This window comes from Nilaparvata lugens, chromosome 12 (assembly GCF_014356525.2).
Source record: "Nilaparvata lugens isolate BPH chromosome 12, ASM1435652v1, whole genome shotgun sequence".
Taxonomy (NCBI): domain Eukaryota; kingdom Metazoa; phylum Arthropoda; class Insecta; order Hemiptera; family Delphacidae; genus Nilaparvata; species Nilaparvata lugens.
The window spans coordinates 23,546,064-23,565,554 of NC_052515.1; the positions used below are offsets into that span (position 1 = coordinate 23,546,064).

Here is a 19,491-nt window from a genome sequence, read left to right on the forward strand (position 1 = left end):
AAAATAAAACTGTGTTTTTCCAATGAAGATGAAATGGAAAAATATATGTTGTAAATGAAAAAATAAAACACTTATTGAAATGGGCTGCTTTTAAATTAATAAAACAAAATATTTCGGCTTGTTTCCGAGCTTGGGGTTTAGCCAAGTTCTGGACTTAAACCGGCTTTAAACTCTGGAGTCTAGAAATTTGTTTTCCGAGTCAGATAGTTGACGTAGTCTAGGACTTGATTAAACTCTGGATTATAGAAAACTCGTTAGACCCTGGAGTTTATAATTCCGCTTTCAGAGTAAGATACTTATATAAGCCCAGGACTAACTGAACTCTGGATTCTAGAGAGCTCGTCAGACTCTAGAGTTTGTAATTCCGCTTTCAGAGTAAAGCACTTATAAGCCCAAGACTTGAACTAGATTCTCGCCTCTTTTCAAGTCAAGGATTTATCAATAATCGGAGTCTCTGTTAGTCCATAACTTATCAATCAAGAGCTCGGAAACCGGCCCTTAAAATTCTGTGTTTGAGGAGAATTATTGTGTAATGCTAAACCTGTTGAGCCTATTTGAAATTAATATTAAAAGGAAAAAGAGATGATGTAGATGTTGTAAATGAAAAAAATATATATTTAAATTCTGGGTTTATGGAGTATTGTTGTGTAATGTGTCAAAATGGTTGTGAAAATATGTGTAGTCTACATGTTGTACTTGCAAGGATGATGCCAGGGGAGGCTTGTACGTTGGTAATGTCAGAGATGACAATGAGATGTTCATTTTCATTCATTTCAATTCACTCATTTACCGCAAGTGTTTGGTGGCTGTTTTGGGTAATGTGTCGAAATAGTTGTGAAAATATCTGTTAAGAGTTGTTGTGTAGTGCCAAAGTGAAAATATTTATAGTCTACATGTTTTGACTCCAATCCAAATAGCTCCACCACTAATGTTTTGCTATAAAAGAACATTTAAGTTTGCAATCTTCTTTATACAAGGCAAATCTACTAGCCTTCCGTATCTCCAATTCAAAAATATCCACCGCCAATGTCTTTCTATTGTACAACTTTTGAATAGATAACATTACACAAGGCTACCGTACTCTAATATTTTCCTATTGATCATTTCATCGCAACACATGGCACAAAAAGAAATACTTGAAAATAAAAGTGCATAAATTTATATTTATGTGGGCATCATCCAGCAAGAAAGTTGTGTCTCAAATCTTATAAATCTCTTAAACTAATTATTCACCCACCTAAATTTTTGTAAACCACCTGCTTCCCTGGAACAACCTACTGGTTGTCAGTTCAATATTAGTTGTTGTCAATGAGAATGTATTATTGTATTGTAAAAATATGTCAAAAAACCTCATATCCACCAATGTTTGTCAGCAATCTTATATCAGCCATAAATCGATGTCTACTTTTTATTGCTGGTAGAAAATAGAAAACATTCATTATGTAGGCTACACCTTGTTTTGAGAACTTTGGAAGATGCTTGCTATAATTTTTTACTCAAATGATCAAATAAGGAGAGTTTTCTCAAAAAACATCATAATATTGAATGAGTGTTCTTAACTATTATAATTATGTTGAAAAGTAATGTGCAAAATTTATATTTATTTAATGTAAAGTGGTAAAGTATGAAATATTATGTTGGTATGTATATACAAGATCATTATTTATTTATTTAAATATTATTTTATTTTTTATTATTTATATGATATTAAATGTTATTCTTGTACATTCCAATTTGATAAGCTATAACTATAACATACCTCTGAATATTATTTGTTACTTTTTATGTGAACAGTAGAGAACCTGTTAACCTTTTCAACTTGTTTAAAAGCAGGATCTTGAACATCTTTAAGGTGAAAAGCATTATTGAGACTTAAGAATCACAATTCTACTAAACTATTGAAGATATAATGATCATAGCTATATCATAACTGATTTTAGAATAATAATTCTAAATTACTTTTGTCAACTTTTCAACTGAACCACATATTGTAAAATATTGATCAGAGATCATTGAACAATGAAGGCTTTTTCTGTCCTACTGCGATGTTATACCTGATTTTTAGACCATAATTGGTATGATGAGAACGAATAAGGGGATTAATTGTCTCCAGTTCTCTAAAAAAATCATTATCTTTACTTTACTTAATATGTTATTTTTTTTTGTAGTGGATTTTCTACTTAATTCAGTTGAAAGCACTAACCACATTTTATATTTGACTGTAAAACTATTCAAATCTAAATTGCGTTGTGCAGAGTTAGAAAATGAACAGAGGCAAATAATGTTGGGGAGGCAAAAAGTATAGTGAAAGTGTATTCTCAATTGTTTTTTGTTTATTACCTTGCTGCAAATTCTCATAACAGCTATCATCTCATTATGCCAAATAGTGTATGATCGTTTCCAAATTAATTAACATATAGTTTATGGTATAATGACTATTTTGAAATGATTTGGATAGAAATTATACTTCACATTTCTACTGTGAATATAGCTATACATGTTTATTATTCACCGAATGATATTATTTAAATTTCTGTACACCTTAATTTCTTTGCAATATATGTTATCAATACCATACTCTTGAAGAATTTGGGGAAGGTATACTTCGGCATTTAATCATCAGCTATCATAACATATCAAATCTAAAGGTCCATTGATAGAAATGAGGTTATTACAACATTGTTTGATTCTAGTCTCAAAAATTCTTCAGTGTTTGGTTAATATGTTTCAATTTGTTTAATGTTAAAAGTTTATATAAATGGAAGTAAATTAGGAAAAATAAATATTATTTGAGGAAGGAATATATATATCAAGTGGTCTTGTTTTAGAGATCAAAAATGATTTGTTTATGTTCTTAATATACAGTAATAAATGTATACAACGTATCCCATGTGCTTGATTATATTTTTATACCTCATCTCATGCGGATAGCGATTGCAGAATGTTTAGAAGCTTAAAGCAAGAGGGTAGATGTCTGAGTGTCACCTCTAAAAACTGGATTTTTAGGTGACCGGCTGATGCCGACAACTTGTCTACTCTCTAAGGAGGTGAAATCCAGATGGGGTGACCAGTTGACGCGAGTAAGCAAGGAGACACTCAGTTGTGCATTGCATGGCAACGACAGGTTATCACCTGCAATTTCAGAAGGTGACATATGTTGACGGGGTCAACAGTTGATGCAAGCGAGCAAGGTGACATCCGATTGGCTGAGGTGAAACTCAGTTGTGCATTGCATGGCAACGACAGGATGTCGTGTTTCTATGGCTCTTTCCAGATTTTGTTTCTCTTCTGCACATATTATGCACTTGCGCATACGTGCATCCAATGTTACCATACCCTTAATTTACTTCAACAGGCTCTTGTGTCCGCTGAAGACTCAAAAAAGCATCACGGGATCGAGATTACTCTGTTAGATATCCATACTTTTTCACTATTAAAATTAAACTTGAATTTTAAAAACACTTATGAAGTGAAAATGCACCTAATATTGGTAGTGCATTCACCAATTGCAGTGCACAATTGGTAGTAACGCATCCACCAACCCCCACTCCATCATACCCACCTATTCCTCCACATTCATCCCTTACCACACATAACTTTGACATTAGAGTAAGTTCCTACAGTCTGATGATGACACACACCAGGTCGAAACAATCGTCACTACCATATAGTGAGTGCATTTTCACTTCATAAGTGTTTTTAAAATTCTAGTTTAATTTTAATAGTGAAAAGTATGGATATCCAACAGAGTAATCTCGATTTTTCAATCAGTTCATCAATTAATTACACCCAAAACTGGTTTAGATTCAATGAAAGTCTCTCCCCTCTTAGATAATTACATCATAAGGACTCAAACTATCATATGAATAAATAAATTTATAAAATATTTCACAAATACAATATTTATTAAACCAAAGTACACATTTTAAATGAGTAGAATACTGAAAAATGTGTTCTTAAACAGACATTCTACGTGAATATTTTTTTGTTGATGAGATACAGAAGCTTGTAGTAAGTTTGCTTCAAACAATAACTTGGTTTCCGATTACATAATCATAGATTGATATACTTATATTCATAATGTAAAATATACTTATATAGGCGAATATATATAAAAGTAATGAAATATTAAATTGAATAAGTGATTCCTTATCAAAGAGCGCTCTCAATATTTGATTAAATATTTTCTAAACATGTGAAACAGTTCAGATTCCTCTATGATTAACAATTTTATTAAACACAGCAAATCCTGAATAATCAAAAACCAATTGAATTTTACAAGTTGTTTTGTTCTATCATTTATAAATTTGAAGTAGATTGAAAACCTGACACTCGAATAATTAGTACAACAATTGAGTTATAAAAAAATAATCATCAAGTTCAAATGGATTTTTATAAAAGAAACATACAAATTTTTGAAGTATTCAAATAATTTTGAGTAAATTCCTCCTAATTCAGGTACACTATATAAATTAGAAATGACAATTCAGCTTATTGTGAATCATTGTAATCTCAACAATCCTAACATCAGGTGTTATCTTAACATGTATGGGTAATGTTTTGTTCCTCAACTACAACTGCTGTGAAAATTGTACGGTATAATGTTGCTCAGTTACAGAGTAAATGGAGTTTCGTTAATGTTCTGCAATTCTTGTGAATGAATACATAAGAGCATTCATGAGATATTTATTTGAAAAACAAAACTCAAATGGGGTCTCATCAAACGAAAATTGAAACTACATTAAGCTATATAAAATAGATATAGTAATTTGAACATGTTTTGACTGACAATACTTTTAATGATGAAATAGATAGAAGCGAATATGAAACGAATATTCAGTTGCAATCAACACTCATTCGAAGTATAAATATTGGAACAATCGTTTCCTTAAATGTTGAAGCAGTAACATACAAATTGTTAAGCTGATATTTTTGAAGATTTCGAACTAAGAAATTAATTCAATATGAATAAACAGACTGGAGATTTAATCTAGCCAATACATTATACAAGCTCAAATTAATTTACCAAATCATTAAAACTCTAACATTTCTTTTCGATATAAAAATCAGAATTGATTGAAAAATATGGAGGTATTCATTTTATCAATAATTGGCATAGGTGTTAACAAATAACATAATTTTTGTTTAAATGTTCAAATTAACAAATTACATTCATTATTTCTGAGTTGAAGAAAATTATAAATAGAGAACTAATACATGGTGTTTTGAAACAATAAAAATAGAAAACATGAAACTATTAAATTATCAAACTCAACATGTTAGTAGGCTAATAAGGTTTAGTGATAATTGAAAAATAATAACTAACAGTAGCCTATATCTTTCAAGTAATGTAGCTATTTCTGAAATAGCTATTGAAATTATATTTTTCAACAAAATGGTGAAGTTGCTGTAAAATTCAGTTTCATTCAGTAAAATCAGTTTCAGCCAATATAACATGAAATTAATACATGTTTAATAACTGAAATTATACTAATTTTAGTCATGTCTACAAATTTATCAACTCACGAAATCTTAACATTTCTACGCGATTCAATGCAAAAGATCATCATTATTAGGTGGACATAGAAGCTAACAAGTCAATTAGTGTCTCAGCTTCTTCAATTTCTTGATGATTCTGGTAGTAAGCAATTATTTGCTGCCTCTTGTTTGGCTCGATTTGTTCACAATATAGAGGTATACTGTATTTGTGCATCATTCTATAAACGAATGGATGCAATATCTCTTTATCATCATCCACATAATACATGACTCGATGGATCAATAGAGATTCAACACATTTGTTCAACTCAAGGCGTTCACATTCCTTGACAAGAACAACAAAGCTGTCCCTGCCGTATATCTGTTGAAATTTCAACACGTTCCTGTCAATGAACGATAAAAATCTATTTTCAATCTCATTTCCGAATTTTTCTATTTTCTCCAGGAGCCGCCTATCATGTTTCTTACTACTCAAGTAATAGTTGTCATAAACATGAACGTTGAAATACTTGACATCTTTTTCGAATTCGGAATAGATCTTGAGCAGCTTGGGATAGTGGGTGATATTGACAGGAGGGTTCGAGACGGTTGTGGGAATTGTGAATTCCAGTTCACCACTTGATGTGTCCAATGACACTAGCTGCCTGAATAGGTACCTCACTTGGAATGCAACTGGTATTTCAGCACCTTTTCGAGGCACAATGTAAGGGGATAGTTCAACGTCTTCCTGCAACTGGTCTTCGATATTATTGTCCCCCAACGAAAGCCAACACAGGTTAGTTCTGTCAACTACTTTCATGAGAGATTGGAATCCTGAATGTCCGATATTGTTGCCATGCAGATCGATGTAGGCTAATTTTGGTATGAATGGGAGAACTTGTGAAAGAACTTGGGCACTTCTTGCCCCCAATTTATTATTGCTCAAATCCAAAGATATCATATAATCATTGTCGCTCTGATTCATGCAGTTGTACTTTAATGCCTCAGCAAGGCATTCGAATTTGACATCCCCCAGATTGTTATTGCTCAGATCAAGATACATAATGTTGCTCAAACGGAAGTCTCCAAGTTTATCCAAGCTCATGTTCGGTATGTTTTCAATTCTTAGTTCAATGATTTTTTCTCCATTTTCAAGAGATTTCAGATGATTCATGAAATTAAATTGTGTTCCATTCAACTTCAATTTTGTAATGTTTTTGAATGCATACAATGGAAACATTGAATCTTTTATCAATTCAATTTCATTGATGTCGATGTCGAAGCGATAATCACACGTGTCCTTGCGAGGTGTGTATGTGCCATCATCAGATTTAAAATAAACTACACCACCAAAGGCGTGGATGTAAACTTTTGTGATTTCTGCTTTATCGCAGACATAGTCAATCACATGATCAATTCCTGTTACATGAGTTGCTTGGTAGATTTCAATAATGCAACCTGGATACTTGCACAGATTGAAATGATGAAAAGAATCATCTTTTATGAAGTCAAATTGAACATTGATTTCAGCAACACCTTCACACAACTTATATAAAGATTGACGTCCAATCTGATTTCCACTTAGATTGAGATCAGCAATACTTGCATTTACAAGATTTCTAGATAGGTATTCAATGCTATCATCTGTGATCAAGTTATGTGATAAATCAATTTTGGTTAACTGGGATTTTGGAAGTTGGTGGGCCATATGCTTGACACCATTAGTAGAAATTTTATTATTTGCGAGATTTAATGAAGAAATTTGTGTATATTGCAGTATTCGAGCTAGATAATAAACGCAGTCACAATTGATTCTGTTGTCACTGAGATCTAGTGAAACGATTCGCGACCCTGATAGACACTGACAAAGTGTTTTCAGTTCTCCACAACATGAAATCTGATTTTGACTAAGATTCAGGGAGGTGATATTTTTGAAAATTGTCTGCCACGGATCTACACTTGAGAAATAATAAAAAAAGAATGAGCATCGCATTTCTGATAGGTCAAGTGAGGCATCATCACTCGACTTTTCAAATTTTTTTAGTACATTCACATTATTTATATGATTGCCAAGATCTAGTGAGCTAATTTGAGTATTTTTCAAAATATCAGCCAAATAAAACAAATTACAACATAATTCATTACCACTCAGGTTGAGTGTTGTAATTTTTGTATCCGGCAAACTCAGTATGAGATTCATCAGGCTTTTGCATGTCAAGTAATTATGGCCAAGATTAAGATTTGTTATTTGCGAGTTTTTCAGTGCTAGAGACAGACTTTTCACACCAACATCATTTGTCTCTAGATTTGAGCGATAATCAATTCCATCATCAGAATCATACTCTTCATCATAATCACTTACCATCATTTCTTCCATTATTTGATCTATTTTATTATTTTCTAGGTTGAGATATTCCAGTTTTGTATCTGCCAAACATGGTGCCAAAACCATCAAACTTTTACAGTCCAACCCATTGTTACTAAGGTCGAGCCATGAGATCTGTGTATTTTTTAGAGCAAGTGCCAAACATTCCACAGCACCAATGTCTAGTATAGGTCTATTACTCAAACGCAAATGAGTAATTTTTGAATTGACAACACATGATACAAATATTTTTATAACTTCGCAGGTCATGGAAATGTTTATAAACTTTATAGATGTAATATATGAGTTCTCAACAGCAATTACTAAATCCTCCATAACAGAGCAGTTCATTCTACAGTGACTCAAAGTTATAGAAGTTAGATGTGAACTCAACACACATATTGAGAGTAGCTGAGCAATAGCAGTTGAACATAATGCAGGTGATGTAAATTTGTAACCAACGTCGATTCCGCTTATTTGTGACTCTTTGATGCCAACAGCTAAAGATTCAATTTCATTGTAATCTCTAGGAAGACTTCCTGCAAAGCTGAGCAAAGTTATTTTTGTGTGAACCAGACAGGCCGATAACATCTCAAAGCATCTTTCACCAAAACAACTACTACTCAGATCAAGGATGGTTATTTTCGTGTTTGGCAGAACAAGAGCTAGACTGTTCATACCATTAAAGTCAAATCGATTCCTAGATAGATTCAAGGAAGTAATCTGAGAATCCACCAAACAGGGAGCAAATACTTTCAAGCCATCGCAGTTTATATGATTGGCACTTAGATTTAGTGACCGAATTTTTGTGTTTTTCAGCACTGAAGCTAGAATCTTCACACCATCGTTGCCCAATTCATTGTCTGATAGATCAAGGATAGTAAGACTTGAATCTAACAAGTATGGTGCAAATGATGCAAAGCTTTTAGGATTTATCCGAGAAAAAGAAAGATCTAAGAGTTCCACCTTAGAGTTTTTCAAAAGTGGTAAAACACAACTTGGGTCTATACTTTTGGAGTCAAGCATATTAATTACTGATCTAGTAGCTTCTTCTACAGTTTCATCTAGGTCTCTGTCAGTGGAGTTACACTCACCATTACAATGAATTGGTTCATCATATTCTTCATCAATGAAGCTTTCATTTTCTTCTGAATATTTCCTGTCTGTCACTACCTTTAAAAAAGAGTTTCGAGTCATATTCAGAGAAGATATTTGAGTTTCTCCCACAATATTAACTAAATAATCATAACCTTTTAGGCCGATACTATTTTTACTCAAATCAAGTGATTTGATTTGTGTGCTGGGCAAGTATTGGGCTAAATCAATCAGCAAATCACAATCTATTCCATTACGACTAAGATTGAGAGAAGTGATTGTGGTGTCCTTGAGAGCCTGTACTAGCTTGATCAATCCGTTCGAGAGAAAAACATCACCTGATTGAGGTCTATCAGAGGTGTTTGTTGTTGATTTTCTGGAACTTTGGATGATATCTAGTTTGGACGCCCAGATACTTCCATATGAGGTGATCTGACAGTCATCACATTCACTCTTCAAGCACTTGACATCAGTGGTTTCAACTTCATCCCCAGCTCCAGAGTTGTTTGGAAGCAAACACTTAGGTGTAGACGAATCTTGCTTCAAGCACTTGACATCAGTGGTTTCAACTTCATCCCCAGCTCCAGAGTTGTTTGGAAGCAAAGACTTAGGTGTAGACGAGTCTTGATTAATCAACAATGAAGAATGGTTGGAATCACCAGTGCCACTTCTGTGTGATGCGTCACTATAAGTGTCCCTCATTGATTCTATGATTTGCTTGAGTTTTTCGTTTCTTACCGAACCAGAAATAGAATCATTGAAAATCAAGCATGTAAGGCGTTTATCTGCCACAGATGATGATGATGATGATTTTGTTGAAGATGATGATAATATATCTCTTACCAGAGCGTTCATCACTGACTCATGAGTGAAGAGATCCAACCAATCCCTCACACTGGTCGAGATATCCATGTTGACTGTCCAAATCCAATGATGTCAAGTCCACTATAAATTGTCCAGTCCACTAGAATAGAAAGAACAAAAATCGGTTATTGGAAAAGAAGCATTAAATGAAGATTGAAAAAATGATATTCTCTATTCTCTTCTCTTCACCTTGACATTGCCATAAACACTTATTTATAAATAAATAAAAAATAATCCTAATAATTTGATAGGTACCTCAGTCTCTCAATTTCTTCAATAAAGAAGGTATAGTGGCACTTCAATGACATCACATCATCACCACAAAACAAATTTCCAAGATATACCAGCTCTTTCAATACAGTCTATCAATAAACTCTTGCTGTTCCATTTCTGCTTTCAGATGAATTCTCAATTCATCAACTGACAGTCAAGTTGAGTAGGCTGGCAATGCATTGAAAATTGTATCAGATGTATGCATTCTTAGTTGAAAAATACAACTTATACTTGCAACTAAAAGTAACAGAAACTTATATAGTAGCAGACTTGGTTTCTGAGTTATTTAAAGTAGAACACATGCATTTTCCAACCCAAGCTAATGTTCTATAAAGTATTTGTTGGGTAATGTATGTTCACAAAAAGTGTAAGTAATATCCAAATTTGGATTTTCGTTTAATAATAATTATTCATTAATTAGCATTTGAAGCAATGCAATTTCTCATTAATTCCCGACTGTAAAAGTATAATCAATGTTTACTCATCAACTTTTCATTTATGATAAATAATGTTAGATTTATTTAAAAATAGATGCCTTGATTTTTGTAAATAAGGGTAAATGAGGATCCATAGCAAGGTGCTTGATCATTAATATTATATTTTTCTGTTAAAATGTACCATTAAAAACGTTTTGTATTACTTTTTGATTCCTAAATTTTACATTCAACAGTTCTTTTGTCTATCAGGTTCAATAAAATCTCAAAGGCTACTTGAAACTAACTTGGTTCAACGTCAAACCAAAGCATTAGGATAAAAAAATTATTTTAAAGCAACTAAGTTTTAGTTTGAAAAATGAGGATTATTGAAAATTATAACGTATTGATTTAGAATAACTTGAAACGGTACCTACCTTTTCTCGTTTGACGACTGGTCTGGTGATGATTTGCACATGTGGCCGAGACCAGGTGGGCCGTCCTAGTCACAACTCACAACCATTCACAACTGCAAACATCACAATAAAGCCACTCTTACAACAATATTAAATATTAAACCTGTTTCAGATGGTGTGTATTCCATTCAAAAGTCACAATTCTTCTATAACAATTCAAGTAAATATGTTATATTGTTAATTATCTTACCATGACTACCTTTGACCTTCCTTGCAAACTCTACTCATCATGGTAGCCCAGCTATTTCAATCCTAACTAAACATGATCTACCCTACTACCAAATAAATTATTTGAAATATTTACCTTCATGGAAATACTCAATTTACTGGTTAAATTATATACTTGACCCCTATAATAAATTGGAGAAATAATAAATATAATAAATTCGCCAGTAATTACAACTTTCCAGTTTGCTTTCAGTTAGTTTCATTGAAATACCGAAGTGAAGCGCGAGAGCTTTTTCATCAGTTATTTTCAAAAAACAATAATGAAAATGTAGTATAACAACATATGTTTTGAATTTGTTATTACTGTTACTAAGTCTCCAAACAAACTCATTCCAATTCGAAACCTGTATAGTTCAAGTTATTAAAAACCTTTCTTAAGGTATCAAGTACTATGTCGTGTTTACTCTCATTCCTATTACAGAATAAGCTCCTGCATGATTACAAATTTCAGAAATTTGACATAATATAAGAAACACCTATATTCGACTATAACCCGCATTAACTACAATACAATTTTCGGCTTAGCTTATTGTTCTCCCGCAATCATTTTGATTTGTGATTGTACAAATAGATGAATATACAGAGGCTAAAGCAAGGATCTGAGTTGATAAAATATTCAATTTCAATTTATTTATTCACACACACACACACACATAAGATACATCAGTATGAAATAAAAATTAATTACATCAATAAAAAAACATTACAGTATAAAATAAATAACATACATATGGGAACACATTACAATATTAGAAGGCAATTTATACATGTTATGTGGTGAAGAAGGGTAGAGGATCAAAAGTTCTTCCAACTATGGCTATCCATGTCATAGGAAGGCTTTTGATCCTTGGAATTTTTGGAAAGGATTGGGAAAGGGATGTGATAGAGCACAAGTAGGGGAAGTGAGCGCACTAATCAGAAAAGTTCTCTGTTAACTTATTATAGTTCTCAAAGGTAGAAGAAGTAGTTAATTTTGATCCAAGCATTGATATCTGTTTTTACTTTTTTTGTTATCTTGGCACAGCTAATAATTTGTTCAGAAATTTTATTCATAATTTTAGTGCTTGAATATATGAGTTGTCTTCTAATATTTTCAATGTTAGTATGATAGATTAGGTACTTATTTGAGGTGGGTCTTAAATTGTATTGATAGTATTATTAGTGCAAATGAAATTATTTTTATATTTAAATATATACTTCACTACATTCATTACATACAACTGTCTAACTGTCAACACGTTAAACTCTTCAAAAGTCAGGTTGGTTGGGAAAAGTCTAGGCTATTAAATATATTATTATAAAATAATTAATTATTAAATAATATTATTATTAAATAATTACTATATTATTATTAAATAATTAATGTTATTCATAATAAACATTGAACTTGAGGTTTAGGCGTATTAGTAGCTTACTTTACAGCAGATGTGCAATTTTCATAAAGTTTATCTAAATTATATAAATAAAAATCGAGCCTTAAATTTTGACATTCAATAACTTTTTATGTGTGTGCCGAATTTGATGATTTTTTTTAGTTGTGTTTGTTATATTCAGGACCAGGTTTATGGTCTATCAAATTTAAAATCCGACTTCAGGACTCTTCCCTACGTTCCTTCAAAGTTAATGTAATCCTTATGGGAGAAGATTTGTGAGCTGGCCACACACAAAAATAAAAATCAGCTGTTATAATCATTGCGTCATACAACAGCCGTCGGTAGATCTGTTTTTCAATTTTATTTCTACTGATTCACAAAATTTTAATTCTTAATAATGCCGCGGTACGAACGACGTCCAAAACTTGGGTCGTAGAGCTCGAAATGCTGTAAATTTATAATATGCACGGGAAAATCAGCAGCAAGGAGATATACCATTCAATTTCCAGCAAGCTGCATTCAACTATAACTGAAAATACAAACTGCTGCACAACTAACTAAGCATCATATAGGAAGTCCATATCGAGATATATGTAAATACTGTTGGATAATTTTCATAAAAATAATTATAGTGCATCAGATTAAGCTAAGGCTAAGCACACCTGAGGAGGCGCGGCTAGGTGATACAAAGTGTTGATGTTATGGAGATTGCCTTATCACACCGTTTCACGCCATGCCCGATTCAGTGTGTGTGAGTTCTTCCATTCAAACCAATAAGCAAGAAGCACCTGGATGCAAAATGCTGCATCGCGCCTCCTCAGGTTTGCATCCAACTAAAGTTTGTCATGAGATGCATTAACTATTTGGCGGTACGAAGTTCGCCGGGCCAGCTAGTTGGATCAATATAAATGAATCCTAAATTTGTACGTGAGTAATAATAAGAGGAACGACCGATTGAAATAAGTGCATGTTTCAAAACAGTATTTTAGAATTCCGAACTAAAGGGAAATAAAGAATAATGACTCACCTACCAGAACGCTGTCCGAATTGCCAAGTCTCGTCGTGTTCCTGTTGTCCCCGACAGAAATCCAAGTCTGATCCTGAGTGATGAGTGAGAGACAACCATTTTAATTCCATTCTCATCCAATAATACATTTATAATATATTTATGATTATCTCCATGTCCTGCTATGGATACACACTTTCAAAAAATAGGGTTTTTATTGAAATAAATAGTATTTTATATCTCTTGAAAAAAAGCACTAGTTATTCCAAGCAAAAACTATAATCAAGTAGCCCTAGTGGAAAAAAATACAGTTAGACTAAAGAATAGATATTTGGACTAGTCAAAATGGATTAATAAAATCGAGTAATGATGTTCTACCTGGTAAAAAGCATTTCCAAACAAATTCCTACTTTTTCTTGAATCAGTTCAGCAGGTGCACATGGACAGAGTTCTACGAAGTCATAAAAAAGCCTGGCAAACCATCCTAAGAATAGATGCACTGGAGCACTGTAGACCATTATTTGTCGTCAAAAACAAATGCTTACAGTGGTCTCAATCTACATATGTACTTGAAACCATAACCCTTGCCATAGACTCAAGCCCGAATCTCAGAAATAGCCAACACATTCATAACACAAGAAGCAAGCTGAACATTCACCTTCCGCAACACAGGTTCGGCAAATTCAAGAACATACCTACCTATGTAGGCTCACATTTCTTCAACTATCTACCGGGCAGCCTGAAGACTTTGAGGGATTCACGGACAACATTCCATAGACAGCTGAAAAAATACCTCATTGCAAGACCGTACTATGCAGTGACCGAATTTATTGAGGAGCATACGTACCACCACCTTAGAGTATAGTGCAAGATACTCTATACACCTTCTTGACGACTCTGACAGAGGAGACCAAATCCATTGACGATTCCCCGATCCCAGGACCGTGAGGAAGACATCGAAAGTAAGAAGTAAGTAAGTTCTATGGGTAGGCCTACTAATGCGTACACCGTATCAGAAAGACATGATATACTATGGATAAATTCAACGACCAATATGGAAAATCGAAAGGGTTCCTTACGAATCAAACGAACATACACATGAATAGAATGCTATCTTGTTTAACAAAATCAAATTTAGATAAGACATGAAAACCAACAGATAGCAACAGTACTAGCTAATAGGCCTCTCTGTTATCAATTGAACAAAGTCCACAGTATATAAATACCAGACAGTAGAATCCAAAATTGCATAAGAATTATCAATATCTAGTGATACTGAGTAGATAAGTTCGAATTGCACACAAAAGGCCCGCATCAAAAGAAGCATTTTATTTGAACACAAAATTGGTCTGATAATAAAATTGATACAATGTAAATTATAGAACATCTCCCTCATTTCTTCACATCCAGTATTCAGGGCTTCTTTACAAGTATATTCATTTTGACATTGTATTAACACTAAAAGTACCATAACAATTTTATGCCACCTGTAGTTAGTGATGTGGATCGGGAATATTCCCAGTGGGAAGGAACTTATGATTTGGCAATATTTCCGGGAATATTTCCGAGGCAAAGAAATTTTGGGAATTTAAGGGAATTTATGGAAACTTGAGGGAATTTATAAAATTGTTCTAAAAATAATTGAAATTGATCAACCCCACTCATACTTCACATCAATATAATCAATAAATCATCATTCTATCGATATTGATCAAGCTCAGCCACATTCTACATTGATATAATCAATAAATCATCGTTCTTTGAGCCTGTTTTTGCTCACTCACTCACTGTCTTTTTACTCGTATAGTCCAGTCAATGTAAGATTATAGAGGGAAAATTTTGGAACACAATTTTTGACCCCGTAGCTCTTTCAAGGGTAGTAAGAGGGTAAACATATCAAAATTCATCACTCCTACCCCCTGTGCTATGGTGGTGGGGGTGATTTGAAAGTGCCATATTGTTTTTTTGCATATATCTCGAACAATATGCGCCTTTAGGAAATTTTTGTTTAACACAATCATAATATTAAAGCTCTAAAATTATCCTACAAGTTTCATTTCCAACATTTTTCCATATCTCTCATAGTTTTCTATTTATGAGCTCTCTAAGGTATCACATTTTGAAGAAAACCCCTTCCGGCTCCGATTTTTTCATCTTTTTGGCCTTATAACTTTTCAACGATTTATTGAAAAAATCCATGCTAATCATGAGCTCATAGAGCAATACCTATATTCTCTTCAATGTCATCTATGGTCTCATTATTTTACGCATCTCCCAACGATTGTTGCAGCCGTTATAGTGTTGAGTGTGAAATCTTCAGTTTAACAACAATAGATCAATTGTCAGGTCAGGAAAATTGGGAGGGAATGTTTGAAACACAATATTTAACTTTGCTGCCTTGTTTGAACTAGTTAGAAGGTGATCATATTAGAAGTCCTCATCCCTACTCCTTGAGGGATGAGGGTAGTTTAATAGTTGCATTTTTTCAATTCTGGCTGACACGCATGTAACTGGGAAACAATGCATTTCAGCGACATGGCTAACTGAGTAAAAATGAAGATAGATAAATTTCCTACAAGTTTTGTACAGTAGAGTTTTGTGGTATCTTCTTTAGTTTTTGAGATATTCACTTTTAAAAGTGTAAAATCTTTGAAAAGACAATTATTCTTCCAATTTTTTGCACTTTCAGGGCTCATTACTCAACAAGAATGCATCGAAAAAATGTAATTTTTTTACACAGGGAGTAGGAGTGAGGACTTTTAATATGATTACTCCCTTACTATCCTTAAAAGAAGAGCTACGGGGTCAAAAATTTTGTTCCAGAATTTTCCCTCTATAATCTTTCATTGACTGGACTATAGGAGTATTTAAAAGACAGTGAGTTGTAGAGAATTAAATTCTCTTCAATTTAATGTAATATTTCATCATTTTATGCTTTCCATCAATTTTTATAGCAGTTTCAGTGTTGAGTGTGGTAAGATTGAGGACTTTTTATATGCTTACCCCCCTCACTATCCTTAAAAGGACTTCGAGGTCAAAAATTTGGTTCCAAACTTTTCCCTCTATATCTTTTTGAGCATTCGTTGCCTGGACTAGTATCTTATTACAAGTTATGTGAGCCTCAATGACTCTTGAAAGGTTGTGAGCTGTGAAATTATTTTCTTTTTAATATTGGATTAAACTGGAGTATGCTCCTTGTTTTAGTTAAACCTATTTTGCTGTATTTTATAATTTCTAATTTTTGGATTAATATTCTACTCTAATCTTCATTTAGGGGGTCAATTATTTTTGTGCGGAGAAATTGAATAAAATAATGCAATGAAAGTTGAATTACACTCAATACTTTGTTGACTTTGTTTACCTGATTTACAGGCATTTATTAGTACCGTAAGTAAAAAAATCTTATTCAACTTGTAAGACATGAAAGTAGCATAATAATAGTGGTGCAATTAAATGATTTATTGAGTGTTAATTTATCCTTTCAGTATATGAGCTTCAAATTACTGTTTTCTTTGAACTTACTACCATTTATAAGTTATTCATCCTTATATTTCTTAAATAAATCTGTTGTACAGGTGATTGACACCATGTGTAACAAAAAACGTCTGTTACGGTCATTTTTTTTAAACAAATCATAAATTTCCTTAAGTTCCCGGGAATTTATGATTCTTGGGAATATTTCCCTTAAATTTCCTGGGAATATTTCCTCGATCTTAAATTCCCGGGAATTTTACATCACTAGGCCTACCTGTAGTTGAATTTGTATAGTGAAAAAATAATTATAAATTGAGTCGAAAGAGATGAGTCATTTTATCAACCTCCAATCACATATTATAAAGAGAAACCGAGAAAAGAAGAGAAGAGAGAGATCACAGAGAAACCGTAGAATCGGCTTGGTTTTTACAGAACTGAACAGCTTGTCATCCCCGCCAGACGCCCTGTGATCGGTGCGGCCAGATCGACACCGCAGAGAATACAATGGTGCAGGTACGTGAGTGAAGCAAGCTGGATCATCAGTGATGATCTAACAGCAGCCAGTCTGGCGATATGATTGAGACACTAACCAGTCAGCATCTTGGTGTCTAACAGCCGATTCTGGTGTTCCTGGTTTAATAAACGCAGTAAAAAATAATGCCTCGCGATTTGCTTGGATACTTCGTCTTGATGTATTACTGACGTGGAGGCCAACGCACACAGCAACGGACAATGTCAGTTTGCGTTGCAACATTTGTACACCTGGGGAGGGATTTTATCCAGTCTGTGCGTTTGGCTTAAGACCACCATTCACTGTCCAAGCAAGTCACAGTGCATATTTGTTCTAAATGTCTTCATTACACTGGCAACACCAAAAACTGTCCTTATGCACTACGGACTTGAGGTTGATTCAGACATATGGGACTGTGCTGCGTTGCAGTTACGATGAGACTGTGGTTGGTCGATTTTAGATGGATTTGCTAAAACGGTCTCTCCATTTGAAATGCATGGCTACAACAGCCTACAGTCATTCACAAATAGGGGACTGTACTGGTGTCGTGCTGCGTTGGTGTTGCGACCGTGTCGTTTGAGAGCTCTTCAAGGCCACGGTTTCATGCCCTGTGGGTCGCCGAAGCGGCTTCGGCTGTTTCCGAAGAGCCTCGGGCATTTTCGTGTACACCTGCCGGCTATTCTGGCGTGTATTAAAAATATTATAATCGTCAATTCATTCTCAAAATTAGGTATACTCGTTCAAAAATACTTGAAAAATTTCACTTGGTCACTTTTAAGACGCAATAATATTATGTTGAATTCTCCCTCTCCACAGCTGGGGCACCCAATATTTTTACCTCTTTCTTCTTCTAATACAATAAACGCACCAACCGCTATAATGACATCCTCTTTGTCGAAATCAATCTCTGTAACTGAAGTAATGAAGTGATTGTACTGGAATGACGTAATACAGAGCAAAACAGCACGGCCACAGCACAGTCCCCTACGTGTGAATGATAGCGACCCAACATGACCGCAATCCCATATCGCAACCGCACTGCAGTCCCATATGTGTGAATCTTATGTTATATAGGCCTCAAACAAACAAGAACGCAAGCTTCATTCTATTGAAACTGTTCTCTCTCTAACAGGAAAACTATAAATTAGTTCTATGCCGTCTTCAGAGTTTACAAAAGATTCCAAAAAACCTAGATATTCGAACATCAAACCTTTACCTTCAAGTATCAAAATTCAATAACGTAAAATTACAAGTAAAGGTGGTTAATTAACATGAAAAACATTATTATAAAGGAGAAATAATAATGAAACCATCCAAATTAAATTATACACAGAAAATAAGTTCGAGCTCAAGGAAACTTGGGTAAAAGTCTGATTTCTGAGCGACCGTTGTTATCTCAGTTATTAGTTGAGATACAAACTCAATTTTTTCATATGAAATAAGAAAAAATAGGCCTAGCTGTTTGAAAACAAACCTCATGTAGGCCTAACGGCAACTTTCAATATATATATAATATCAATTCCAATTGTATCACTTGAAAAAGTAATTTATTTTTACTCCTCTTTCATTAAAAACTTGATATTTTTAATAATAAATGAGATAAAAGCTGTCGCTCAATGATTAGGCCATAAGCCAAAACTTGTAGGCTACCTAATCTGAAAATAATGATGATGAAAAAAAGCCTCCAAGTTTCATTAACTAGTGTGAATTACCCCCCCCAAAAAATATATTGCCTATTAATTATAAAAAGGTTCCGTTTGCATACCCCGTTTTTCTTGCCAGATTTGTTCCTTTGTTGTTAGTTCCAGACACTTTCACGTTCCATTCCAACTACTGCTGCTGAGTGCTGCTGCTTGGCCTGCTCCCACAGGAAGTGGAAAAAAAACATGTATACCAACAACACAAAACCAATAATACAGAAATATGAAAAAATGG

At 33.6% G+C, this 19,491-nt stretch overlaps 1 protein-coding gene across 9 annotated transcripts; it reads right to left on the reverse strand.

The window, feature by feature from the left end:
* Positions 1-3,886: 3,886 nt before the first annotated feature.
* On the reverse strand, positions 3,887-19,417 carry LOC111060565. Of its 9 annotated transcripts, none has more exons than XM_039439215.1 (4): positions 19,322-19,417; positions 13,597-13,665; positions 10,926-11,017; positions 3,887-9,902 (listed from the first exon to the last, which is right to left on the reverse strand). In XM_039439215.1, the coding sequence occupies exon 4, from the start codon at positions 9,848-9,850 to the stop codon at positions 5,573-5,575; it is 4,278 nt and encodes a 1,425-aa protein (XP_039295149.1). In that variant the 5' UTR covers positions 9,851-9,902; positions 10,926-11,017; positions 13,597-13,665; positions 19,322-19,417; the 3' UTR covers positions 3,887-5,572. The 9 variants fall into 9 exon arrangements, with proteins under 9 accessions (XP_039295149.1, XP_039295141.1, XP_039295146.1 ...); XM_039439207.1 differs by having other exon boundaries at positions 13,593-13,665; XM_039439212.1 differs by lacking the exon at positions 19,322-19,417 and adding an exon at positions 14,419-14,770 and having other exon boundaries at positions 4,731-9,902.
* Positions 19,418-19,491: the final 74 nt, after the last annotated feature.